The sequence below is a fragment of the Phoenix dactylifera genome, chromosome 11, assembly GCF_009389715.1.
Source record: "Phoenix dactylifera cultivar Barhee BC4 chromosome 11, palm_55x_up_171113_PBpolish2nd_filt_p, whole genome shotgun sequence".
NCBI lineage: Eukaryota > Viridiplantae > Streptophyta > Magnoliopsida > Arecales > Arecaceae > Phoenix > Phoenix dactylifera.
The window spans coordinates 20,133,629-20,147,324 of NC_052402.1; the positions used below are offsets into that span (position 1 = coordinate 20,133,629).

The 13,696-nt window shown below is 35.6% G+C and overlaps 1 protein-coding gene across 1 annotated transcript; it reads right to left on the reverse strand.

The window, feature by feature from the left end:
• Positions 1 to 976: 976 nt before the first annotated feature.
• LOC103719110 (calcium-dependent protein kinase 2) lies at positions 977 to 9,546 on the reverse strand. Its single transcript, XM_008808186.4, has 8 exons — positions 8,784 to 9,546; positions 2,815 to 2,958; positions 2,526 to 2,678; positions 2,293 to 2,408; positions 2,044 to 2,211; positions 1,827 to 1,954; positions 1,584 to 1,683; positions 977 to 1,508 (listed from the first exon to the last, which is right to left on the reverse strand). Exons 1-8 carry the CDS (start codon positions 9,544 to 9,546, stop codon positions 1,434 to 1,436), a joined length of 1,647 nt encoding a protein of 548 aa, XP_008806408.2. The 3' UTR covers positions 977 to 1,433.
• Between the last annotated feature and the right edge of the window lie 4,150 nt (positions 9,547 to 13,696).

Here is a 13,696-nt window from a genome sequence, read left to right on the forward strand (position 1 = left end):
TAGTCTATAGCCTGACCCGAAGTCAGCCGGGCTGATGGGCCTTGGGCTGTTTCCAGCCCTAAACATAAGGATTATTTTTTATGATGGTACAAAAACTTGAGGTGCAGGAAGCTCTCACATCGGCAGCTCATACTTTCGACTGAGAAAAATGATTTGCTAATTTCCACCATCAAAATTATGACAATGAGGTACTGCCTACATGCTAGATGACATTTATTTCATGTAGTAAATTTTCCTGGTTCCTACATTTCTCTATAAACAAATGAAGCAATCATATTTTTATCATTTTATAAACCTGGATGAAGTCCTACTTTAGGGAAATCAGCTATTATTAGGATAAATATAATATTCTTTAGAATCAAACTCTCAAATACTTTTCCCTTTTTCTTTGGAAATTACTAATTCACAATTCAAGGCTCTCTTTAAGAAGTTGCTTTTCTATTTGAATTAATTGTTCTAAACAAACATTAGAAGTAAAATTGTAGGTTTCCCATGGCATTAGAATGTCATTCTCCACGCTAACATCGACGAACACAATTATTTATTATCCTCCCCTTAACTTTGACTGAAAAATTTCTCTCTTTTGCATCCAGCAAAAACTGGCGACACTTATTTCTGGTTTGGATATTTAAATTGCTAGTAGTTTTTGGGACCAAGTCGTATATTTGAAATTAAGACTTGTTTTATTTAAATAAATATTCTTATTTTTTTTTTGTGTGAGATCATGAACTGAGTAGCGCGTGTTAGATTTGAAATTAGTACTTGTTTTAATTTAAATAGATCTTTCTGGTTGTCTTGTATGGAATAAGAACCGAGTAGTGTGTGCGAGATCAGTCCTGTTTATTTTCTCTCTTTTTTGGGTTAATAAGACACCGATCATCAAAGCAGGGCAGCTCAACACCCTAAGAACACGAGCGAAAAAAAGGAAAAAAATCTACACCTGCTCACACCCATCTTCTAAATTTCAAGGTGCTTATTTGCTTGAAGATTCTTTCCAACATTTTATAACCAAATTGAAGATACTTCATCTTGAACAAAGCCGGGCTCTATTGCTCAGCAAGAATTCTTGAGTACCTTAAAATTCCTTCTCTAGAAAGATAAAATCCTTAGGCAGTTCTAATTGTTACAAAGCAGAGCAATGCAAAATCTGCCTCTCCATAAACCTAAGATCTTTTCCAAGCACACTCACAAGCCCATCCGCATCATACAAATGAGAAAGATTAAAAACAAAAACGAAGCCAGGTATACACATAGCATCCCTTCTATTCAGAAGATACAAGCTCAAAATGGGTACCATCTTCTTAGCGATTTTGAGGTCTTAATGGCATTCGATATTTGACATTCTTAATCAATGGTTCACGGTTCCTTCCCCATGTCTGGATCAAAACCAATAGGCCCTCACTTCAACTGAGCAGTCAATGTGCTATCAGAAGTTACATAAGTTTAACTGGCTGCTGAATTCCACCCTTCATCATTGCACAAAATTCCTCATAGTTAATCCTTCCATCCTGCAGTCAACATAAGATCAATAATGTGGAAAAAATTTATGTATACTATTCAACTTCAACCTATAATTATCTTACATTATCTGCGTCAACTTCTGATATTATTTCCTTGATAGTAGATGCATCACCAATTCCATGCTCCTCCATTGCTGATTCCAGTTCGTCTCTTGTAATAAACCTGGTAAGCAAAAGGGCAAGAGAAAAGTCAAGAGAAACCCAATAAGAGTGCTATAAAAGTGTTTAAACAATTTCAGTTCAGACTGATGGCAGCAGCCTATGGATAAATGGATATCATAAGTTGTGCGAGCATATAAGACGCACCCACTGCTATCTTTATCAAAATACTGAAAAGCTTTATATATATGTTCATCTCGTTCAAGTCTGTGCCGATGCATTGTGGCAGTGATGAACTCAATGTAGTCGATGGTCCCATTTCCATCCACATCAGCCTGAAAGAAGATCACTTAGCAAAACAACCAGGAAAATAGTGATGAAAAATAAAAGACTGCAATTTTTTAGTTTCCAATTATCATCTTACAGCATCCATGAGCTGCTTTACTTCAGCCTCTGAGAGTTTTGACCCTAGTCGTGCCAATCCTGTCTTGAGTTCTTCATATGTGATGGTACCACTGTTGTCAGTGTCCATATTAGCGAACATCTGTTTCAGCCCTTTAATTTCTTCTTCAGAAAGATTTTCAGCAATAACCTGTAGGTGGTTCAGTATGCATTCATAAGTACTGTAGTAGGAAAATGCATATCTAATCTAGAACATTTTCTAAACACCCACCTTTAGTGCCATCTTCTTGAGCTTGTTCATTGCTCTAAATTGTTTCATTCTAGAAAGAACAGCACTGTCTATAGGTTTATCAGATGCCTCTCCACCTTCTCTGATCCATGGATGCTCTGAGCAAACAGTCCCACCATTACATAAATAAGATGTTGATAGTCAAAAAAATGAAGCTACAAGTACCATTGTAATTTAGCAGCAGAAACTGATGAACTACTCATACTGATACTGACCAAGAACTTGGGCTGATGTGATTCTTTTCTTTGAATCCTGTGTCAACATTTTTCTGACAAGATCTTTGGCGCTGTGTGATATAGATGGCCATGGATCACTTTCAAAATCAATATATCCTTGCAAGATGGCGTCAAATATCCCTTTCTCCGTTTCTGCAAAACCAGTATATTGACATAGCAAAAGAAGATTATAACATAACCATGCTTCAATTCAAATGTTGTCTCAAATGGAAATAATATAAGATAATACAAGCCCCTTACAAAAAGTTGATATTAGTGTTATCCTTACCAGCCCAAAAAGGAGGAACACCACTGAGAAGAATATATAAAATAACACCTGCACTCCATACATCTATTTCTTTCCCATAATTCCGTCGTAAAACTTCAGGAGCAACATAATAAGCACTTCCAACTATATCCCTGTACACTTTTCCTAGAGTAGTATTCATAACGAACTAGTGAGCATAATCTTATCCCCATGGTTTAAAGGCACAACAAGACAGATGTATTAGAAAGCTTCTTGACAAATATCACAAATTTTTTAAAAAAAATGCTTACAATCATGAATATGTTGATCACAAAGAAGCTCAAACGAGAGCAAACTGCAATGGCAAGAAGCATGATTCCCACCACTGATGCGAAACCAAGATGGCTTCAGCTTACATGTTTCCAGAATGTATCTCCCATGATATATAATTAATTGGGGAAAGCAAGAACAAGTTTTCAATCTAAAATGAAAAATGACTTTGTGAAAAAGCTCAAAGTAATCCATAGTCAGTTGAATTTACCACTAAGAATCATATCCATAATGATGCTCAAAGTAATCAGCATTCCTATGTCTTATTTACCATAATGATGCAAAGTTGCAAACTCCATGGACAGGACAACAGTTCCACGTCTTCATTATCCTTGCAAGTGAATGGTCAAACTTTTGACGCAAAAAGTGCAAAAGGTAATTTAGGAGGAGCTTCCTTGAAAAAGAGAACTGTCCTAGAAATCAGTGCTTAATCTTATATAAAACACATATGAAGTTTACTGTTCAGTTCCATCATCAGGTTTCACTTTGCATGTGAAGTATCTTGTAGACCAATATAATTTTGTATGAGCATTTATTGGAAGTTTTGAAGCTTTTATAAAGACAATTTGCAGGCACCCATCAGCTTCCACATGCTAGCCAGATCAACCAAATAACAAACATCCTTAGGAGAGACAAAAAATAAAAAAACAAAAATGTCTATGACGACAGGTTCTCACTAAAAATCAGTTTTTTTTTCTTTTCCTTGTGCAACCCCCTAAATCCGAGAAGCACATTACTTATATTTTCCTCCATTATAACAGCTAACTTTAGTTACTTTGCCCTGCAAGTCTCGATAATCATGGCGATGTGACTCAGGAGCTAGATCTGAACCAAGGCACTTCAAACATAAATGCTGGTCAACATTCACCAGACATCCTAGCTTGCCCTTGTGGGAGTGGACAAATTGGTTTAAATATGTTGATGAGTCAGTAGTTTTGGAATATTTGAGGGCACTGTTTACATTGTTTTAACTAGTCCCAGTGACTATAGGAAAAGTTTTGCATCTAATACTGCAGATTCAGATTTAACTAACAGTTCCCAAAATTTTATAAGACTTAACATTTGTATGTCCCTCTGTCATTTAGCATGTAGATCCTCATAGCCTGGCAGAAGGAAATTTATGTATTTTTCATGTTATCACCAAAAATAAGCTTCAATGAGTTTGCAATCCCTGAGCAGGCCATGATAAACATCAGGATATGTAAGGATTATATAATATGCATATGTTTAAGTTCAGATTGTTTAGCTGTATAGGATAATAGAATTTATTGTTGATTGAAGGTCCAGACTAATTAAGTACTTGGAGACCTCTATAATATGCATTATGAAAAAGAATGCGTAACCTCCACTCATAGTAAAACTCGAGGAAAAAAGGGGGATGGTCTAATTATGCATAATTGGTGTGCATCAGGCCATCAGGCCTTCTTTTGGGTATATTGAGTCTATATTCTATAAAACCCCAGTTCAAGGAAAAGTGAAACATGATTCTTGTTCGATATGTGAAGCACCAAACTTTAGCCACCTTAAGCAATATTACTCGAAAAATATTATAGAAAGAAAAGGCAGTTGTTACTTGTTGTAATATTGGAAATACAGATCAAAATAAAATGATTTGTTTATCTTAACTTTGGCATCAAAGCTTCCAAGATGTCACCAATTCATGATGCTTGATCAACTCATCCATGGCAAATAGATTACCAAAATTATGAAAAACGCATGAGGAACTCTCAAAGATAATGGACACAATTTCTGAACAAAAGCTGAGTATGTTTTAATAATTACATCTGTCCCATATCCACATCTCATCCAAACATAAGAAGACAGTTGTTGAATGTCACAAGAAATTCATAAATTGGACGAGTTGATAATACCTCTGCCATCTTATTTAGATTCGTAACCATCATGTTGAAGTTGTTTATGATGAAGCTCCAATGGATGGAAAACCATGATAATTAAATAACAAAGAACCACCAACAATGTAAAACAATAACAGTAATCAGCAAGCCTCCTTACGAATCATGCATCCTTCTTGGCCATATATTCCCACTGAGGCTACCTTCTGTTTCCTTCAAAGTGCACATGTTATCTTATGTCACTCCCCCTTTTCAAACCTCTCTAAAAGTAATCCAAGTCCCTCTCCAATTGACACCCTCCTTATTTCTCTGTAGCAGCACTTATACCATCTTAGTTTCTCATAATTTTGTCCATATCTAGTGGCCATACCTCTGCTACCTTCCATGTCCTCCTTTACACCTCACTTCACACAACCACCTGAATATATCCCTCCATAGTCGTAGTCATCTCATGTGCCAAATTTCCCTTGTTGCACAATATTCTGATCCATAAGACAGTGCAAACTTTATTCTTAAAAAACTTATTCTGAAGTCTCAACTATGGCAATTATACAACATGAACTCACTCTCGAGTCCCCAAAGCAACATTATACAAAACCACAAAGCCATGTACTTCATCCAGCACACTTGCCTATATCTTCTTTCCTCTGTCAAAAGGTTTTAAGATAGATTTCTCTTCTTCATTATTTAAATTGGAAGATGATTCACAAGCATCCTCCATAATTTTATTTCCCGGAAGTTAATCCTCCAATGAGAACTTTGTACCATTACAATTTTTTACCAAATCTCACAATCGCTCCCCCATACTGTCTTGGACTTCCACTTTCCACCACCAAACTTCTCATTGTTACATTTGATTTCCCTAAGAACTTCTTCAACAACCCTTTTAGTTTAATCAACCATCTGATCTGGCATCATTTTTTGGCAAAGCTTTCAGGCTTCAATTTAACCTATTACAGTTTAACTTTAACAATGTTAAACTGACAGTGTAGATTGCCCATGATAAAGAATATGTCATCAATATCATAATTCAAAGACAGCATTGAAAACTGCATCTTCCTCTTCATTCACAATTGAACCTTGTATAACCTAGTATCATCAAGTTTCCTCTTTCTATAAGTAAGGCCTTTTCATAATATGCCCATTAAAGCACTAATCTTCACTCCATATACATATTAATCCAATTCACCATACCAATGATGGTAGACTAAAAAGAATAACAAATTGTTGTAACTTCTAGCTCCAAAAACTCTCTATTTCCTTTCGTACTCATTAAAGTTCAAAAGTCCAAATTTAGAAGGCCTTTTCAGGTGCTAAAGTCCTATCAGCGTTAAACTTCTTTTTTTGGTGAGAAAAAGAGTCTCGGAAACATTAGTCGTCAACAAATCATTTTAAAAGAAAATCTTAAAGACTTGGTTGAATCAAAATGAGTAAAGCTTTCTCATGATTTCATTAGCAAGATACATGAAATCCCTAAAGTGGGTAATGTTAATGTCTATTTTGATATGTAATTCCAAATTATAAAGTTTGAATAGCGGATTATCCATCTAATAATAATAGTTGCTTAACTTATTGAAAAAAAAAATTACACTCATGTTAGCTCATGAGTGCTACAAACGCTCCCAAACCATATTTGTTAGCATAATTTTATGGACCACATAACAACTTGTATCAGCCAGTAATATTTTTTTTTGTTAGCGCGATCCTATATCAGCCTATATCATTTTTCTTATATGCAGTCTATACACTAGTATATATAACTCTTGAAATGTACCGAATATGATGGAACAGAGGAATAACATTATTTTTTTCTCCCTCTTTTTCTGTTTTTCTCTTCTTCTGCAACTATTTTAACATGATATCAGAGTCACCGATCACCTAATCTATTGCTGCCATCTCTTTTGCCATTGCTATGGTCGTCGTTGCCATATCTAGAAGCTTTGAAGATCCCTATTATCGATTTATCGATCTCTATTTTTTATTGAATCAACACCCGAAGATCCTCTATTTTTTGGTGGATTTGCAGATCTTCTGTTTCTGAATCAACATTTGAATATATTATATTCCTTTGTAGATCTGCATATCCTCTATTTTTGGTATATTAACATCCAAAGATTCTTTATTTTCTAACGGATTCGTATCTCCTCTCTACTACTTTTTTCCTCAGCTTCATATCTTCAGTCATCTCTCCTAACCGTCGCTTAGCTTCTTTGTCTCCATCTCTGGTTTCATTTGCTGCCTTCGACTCCTTCACCATCCAATTTGAGGTCTCTTGCTCCGTTTCCATGCTTCCTCCGTCTATAAGGATCATCGACCTTCGGTTACCTTCTGTCTGAGCTTTGTCCTTGCTGCAATTGTTATCTTCTATGTGTCTTCTCACTACTACATCATCAAATAAGTAATCAGCCATATCAGCAGACACGTCAGTTTATCACGTCAGTCAGACACATCGACAGACGTACCAGTTTCCTATGTTTATGTTAGTACGCCATGTCAGTGAATGCATTAGTCTACTGCATTAGTTAGCTACATCAGCATTGCTAATCATATCAATTTACTGCGTTAGCTCCTTGATCCACCACATCAGTTTCTAAGCCGCTATTTCAGCTTTTGTTTTGTTATATCAGATTCTGAATTATCACATTACCCTGCCATAACAACTCCTAATCTGCTACATCAGCTTCTGAGCTGCTATAGCAGCTCATGTTCTGCTACATCAGACTCTGTATTGCCACATCAGCTCTTGATCTACCACCATGTCAACCTCTGAGCTGCTATATCAGCTCCTAATCTATCACGTCAGCTAGTACATCAATTTAGGTACATTCGTGATCTAGTTTCCAAGCTCAAGTTGGCACCTATAGTACCATCTTGAGTTTGAGAGGGAATGTTAATATAATTTTAGAGATCACGTAACAATCTTTTTCGATTCATAATATTTTTCTTTCTTAGCATGATCCTATATCGGTCTGTATTATTTTTTTTTTGTTAGTATGATCTTGTTAGAGTGATTTTAGAAATCGCAGTAATATTTTTCTTTGTTGGCGTGATCCTATATCAGCCTATATTATTTTTCTTGTATGTAATCTATACACTAGTATATATAACTCTTGAGATGTACTGAATGTGATTGAACATAGATATAAAATTCTTTTTCTCTCCCTCTTTTTTTGTTTTGCTCTTCTTCTGCAAATATTTTAACAATATTTGACAATATGTATCACATTAACACAGATATTACAAGTCTCAACAAGTTCAGGTCTGTGAGTACTAATCCAAGAAATCAATATATATTGGAATACCTTATAAAAAACCTCATGGTAAACATTAAGTATTATTTTGAAAAGATTCATATATATGCAATCCAATAGTCGAATCCATCCTTTGACATGCCATAATTGAAGAAAAATGCAAGATGTTTTTCACAATTCATTTTGATTCCTTTCAATCAATATGAATGCAATATGGCATGAGAAAATATAATTTACCAGAACAGACAAGATATCTTAACTAAGAATCAAAATTGAAATGCCGATTTGACCAAAAAAAAAAAAAAAAACTAAGAATCAAAATAATAAACATGATGATCTTTCCATATAAAAAATTATGACAAGTATCAAAAATAAACAAAGTTACCCTTTATTTCCTTTGGAGCTGAGTAATTCTCCATGCAGTGAATGGTTATATACCAAGAATTAATGGTAGCACTTCTCTAATTCTCTATGGATTAAATGCCTTCTCTCATGAAAGAGCATACGTATTCACAAAGCATTCAAAACAACAGAGCAGTAAGTAAAAAGAATATTTTTTTCCTTTTTTATTTTTTACCGTCCTCGATAAAGACGGAGAGCCCGAAGTCGGTGGCCTTGAGCATGGCCCCCTCATCCTTGGTGGCCAGCAAGAAATTCTCCGGCTTGAGGTCGCGATGCATCACCCCCATGAAGTGGCAGATGTGCACGACGTTGACGATGGCCCGGCAGATGGTGGCGGCGGCGCGCTCCGAGTAGTGGCCCTTGGCAATGATCCGGTCGAAGAGCTCCCCTCCCTCGCACAGCTCCATCACCAGATTCACCGAGTGCCGGTCCTCGTACGCCCCCTTGAATTCCACGATGTTCGCCTGCCCCGTCAGGTGCTGCATGATCTGCACCTCCCGCCGGATGTCCTCCCGGTCGTTCGCGCTCAACAGCTTCCGCTTCGCGATCGACTTGCAGGCGTACCGCTTCCCGGTGGCGATCTCCGTGCAGAGGTAGGTCACGCCGAATTGCCCGCGCCCAAGCTCCTTCCCCAGGGTGTAGAATGACCGCACGTCTTCGAATGGCTTGCCGAGGATGGTGTCGGGGCCTCGCGGCGCGGTGATGGCCGGGGAGGGGACGGGGACGGGGACGGGGGCGGGGGTGGGGGCGGAGGACTTCAGGGGAGAGGGAGGGGCCTGCCGGGCCTCGGTCGTCGTCGGCGGCGGCTGAGGCTGGTTGTAGCCATGATAGGAAGAAGGGGGTTGGCTGGGCTTGAGCTGCTGCTGGTGAGAGCTGTACCCATTGGCTCCTCCTCCTCTGCGTCCGGAATCCTTCTCTTTACTGCAGCAGTGGCCCATCTCGTCCCAGTTCAAGAAAAGCCGAAGGGGAATCGAGGAGGAGGAACTGGAAAAAGAGTGGATAGTAGGGATTGGAATTGGAGGAGCTTCAAAAGAAGAAGATTTACGGGTGCTTCAAATTGGGGGATGATGTGATCGAGAGAGAGGGACAGGGGAGACCACAGAACTGACCGAATCGTGATAACAACTAATTCAGAAGGATGGCTGAAGGTTCCTCTTTTCCAACCATGCTCTTGCTTCTCTTGGTTCTCTATTTCTTTTTTAGAAAAAAAAATTCTTTTTTTTATCCTTAATGTTTGTCTTGGTATGATTGGAGATTGGAGAACGGTGGGAACAAGGAGGGCTTACATTATTGGAGTACTCCTTGTGATACTTAGACTCCCATTAGCTCTACCTACCGCTAGAACTGGTGCTTTATTTACAGTCAGTGAGGGGGTTCAACTGCTATCAAACGGAAGTGTATTTATCGACCGTCATTTTTAGTCTAAAGGCATCATCCGCCGGAGGTTTCAAGTTTTTTTGGCTTACGCGCTTTTGCGTTCCTGGTCACCACGTTAGCTTAACTTCGAAGGATCGCGGGGGCGGCGGACCGTGGGCGATGGGGAAAGATCGGATGGGGTACGCGCACGGGGATGGTGAGAATAGCGGTGCTCCGTTGCGGAGCTCGACGTATAACACGTGGTGAGTAGCTGACTCCCGTTACCTGCGGACAGCGCGGTCAATGTTTATGGACGTGGGTTTTTTTTTTTTAATTTTTTGGTAACAATCAATTCACGGGTTAGAAAGTGACCGTTGGAAGCTAATTCCACTCTAGGCCCATAAACGACCCAGCTTCGCAAGAGTAAGATGCCCACGTGCTAGCCTGAAATTAAGGGTGTCAATTTTTTTTTTTTGTTGTTATATAAACATTTTGGCAAGCAAAAGATACGAAGAAAGAACAAGATTCTAAAATGAGCAAGCCCGGTATAAAATGACAAATATGTTTAAAAAGCACTGCCATAAATGAAATGAATAGGAATTTGGGGGATGGAGAAGGTTGTTTGTGGTTTTGTTCCTCTACTTGATTTTTTTCTTTTACAAGTGAAAAATTGATAGGCACACACAAACTTGTTTATATGTATGCATGTGAATTTGGGTCAAGTTTTTAAGTAGGGATCTACTTAAACCTAAAAATCTGACACAATAATACTTGGAGTCTAATTTCAAAACCTAAACCTTACCGAATAACTTATTGGATTTCTTTTTCACATTGAGACTCCATATTTGGGGCCGGTTTTTTGTACCGAGATAGTGGGTTATTGGCCTTCATTGATACCTCTAGACTTATCTTTGTGGAGAGTAAGGGAGTAATTTCTTCAAATTTATTTATTAAAAATTTTGCTATTAGCTATAGCTGATTTCTGTGCTAAAATTCTTTTATTTTCACTATTGAAGCAAAGAGTCTAGACTCAAACTTACCTTTATGATCTCAATAACTTATCTTCGCTCAATAGATTTATTCGTAAATTATTGAATTGATCGAGAAGTTAAAAAAATGTCATGTATTTGTATTTGATAAGCAACTTATTCATTGATAAATTTCCAAGATAACTGGGAGATCAATAAGTTATCGAAGCATTTTACAAGTAACATTATATTGATCTAGGTTTCAAAGGGCCAAAATTAGCATGGTGCAGCAACAGGGATGGCTTGGCTTGAATTTGGGAATGATTGGCAAGGTTCTGGCAAATGATAAATGGCTAGACCTGTTTCCACAAGCTGTTGACAAACATCTCCCTCAAATTGGATCTCATCATTGCAACCATCTACTAAAAAAATTAGAGGCCGCCCTACCCTTTTCAAGTTCTAAAATATCTGGCTCTCCTATATTCAGTAGTAGGCAGCTATCCGTTAACCCCGGCAAACTCATGTTTTTGGCTCTCTCAAGTACAAAACAACTAAGGCCCTGTTTGGGGGAGCTGTTGGCAGTAGAGCTGTTGGAAGTAGAGCTGTCTGAAGTAGAGCTGTTATAAAAAGCTGTTTGCTGTTTGGTAACCACAATCGTAAAGTGCTGTGGTACTTTGTTTTGTGTTTGGTAAACAAACTGAGAAAGTACTTTTATATGACAAAATTACCATAAAGGACATTGCATAGTATTATACAACACAACATAATAAAATATAACATAAATTAATACATAAATATACGATATAGTATAATATTATTGTAATACAAAATAATATTATGTTAATATAGCATAATAGTAATATAATTATTAGAGTAAATTAATATTTGGTAATATAACATAATATTAAATTATTTAACATAACATATTAATGTATTATAATGTAATGTAATATAATACAATATTTATAGTATAATACAATAATAAAGGTATAAAATATTATAATTATTAGTATAAATTAATTTTCCATAATATAACATAATATTAAATTATTTAACATAACATATTAATGTATTATGATATAATATAATATGATATTATATTTATAGTATAATACAAAAATAAAGGTATAAAATATTATAATTATTAGTATAAATTAATTTTCCATAATATAACATAATATTAAATTATTTAACATAACATATTAATGTATTATGATATAATATAATATGATATTATATTTATAGTATAATACAAAAATAAAGGTATAAAATATTATAATTATTAGTATAAAATAATTTTCCACAATAATTTTTCATAATTTTTCTAAAATTAATTTCCTACGGTCCAGGGGTAATATATATTATATTTATAGTATAATACAATAATAAAAGTATAAAATATTATAATTATTAGTATAAATTAATTTCTCATAATATAACATAATATTAAATTATTTAAAATAACATATTAATGTATTATAATGTAATGTGATATAATACAATATTTATAGTATAATACAATAATAAAGGTATAAAATATTATAATTATTAGTATAAATTAATTTTCCATAATATAACATAATATTAAATTATTTAACATAACATATTAATGTATTATGATATAATATAATATGATATTATATTTATAGTATAATACAAAAATAAAGGTATAAAATATTATAATTATTAGTATAAATTAATTTTTCATAATATAACATAATATTAAATTATTTAACATAATATATTAATGTATTATGATATAATATAATGTGATATTATATTTATAGTATAATACAAAAATAAAGGTATAAAATATTATAATTATTAGTATAAAATAATTTTCCATAATAATTTTTTATAATTTTTCTAAAATTAATTTTCTGCGGTCCAGGGGCTCTTCTTTGTGGTCCACGCTCGAGGAGGACCTCAGCGTGGGCCGCGAGGTTGATGATAAAAAAAAAACAATAGATTGATTTTGGAAGGTATGGAAGAGGATTAAAATTTTTTTTTTCTAAAATATGGTTCAAGAGATGCATACAAAAATTGAAAAGAAAAATACCTTTCTTACGGAAGGGAGTCTGACGGCTTGGGTTCTTGGCTCCAGCAGATTTTTAGGTTCATACAGGGATAAACTATGTAATTATATTATTTTAATATGGGCATTTTTGTCAAAAATACAGTTCTCCGAAAAAGCTGAAACAGCTTCCTCCCAAAAGCTCCAAATTGGAGCTTCCTCCCAAAAGCTGTTTTCAGCTTCCCGCAAAAGCTGAAACAGTTTTTTGAAAAATTTACCAAACACAGTTTTTCATCTAAAAGTACTTTTGGAGGGCCAGAAAGTGCTTTCTGGCCCTTCAAAAGCTCTCCCAAACAGGGCCTAATTAGTTGAAGAGTACTAAGGCTAAGAAGTGTGGTGTGGGCAACATCTTTCAGCACATTGAGATAATTGAGTAGGAGATGGATGCCTTACAAAGAGGTTAAGGAGGAAGGGTTAAGCCCAACTGAATTACAGCTTTAAGAACCAAAATGGACAAATATTACAAGCTACTTAAAAAACAAGAGGTATTTGTAACCAAAAAAAAAAAAAAAGATAAGAATTCAAGGTTCCTTCACAAGAGTACTGTCATCAGGAGATGTAACCAAATTACTTAATTAATAGGCTATGGTGGTGAAACACTAGAATCAGATAGGGACATATGAATTGAAGAGCTTTTCTCAGGGCCGGTGGACTCAATTAAGTCAATGTAAGCCTCCTAACTTATCTCCA

Excerpts from the sequence above, each read along its gene's own strand:
- LOC103719110 (XM_008808186.4), bottom strand. The coding sequence starts at position 9,546 with ATGGGCCACTGCTGCAGTAAAGAGAAGGATTCCGGACGCAGAGGAGGA. Across the intron at positions 2,959-8,783 it reads CTCCGTCTTTATCGAGGACG|GAAAAGTGTACAGGGATATA; the intron begins GTAAAAAATAAA and ends ATACTACTCTAG. Across the intron at positions 2,679-2,814 it reads TGTTCCTCCTTTTTGGGCTG|AAACGGAGAAAGGGATATTT; the intron begins GTAAGGATAACA and ends CTGGTTTTGCAG.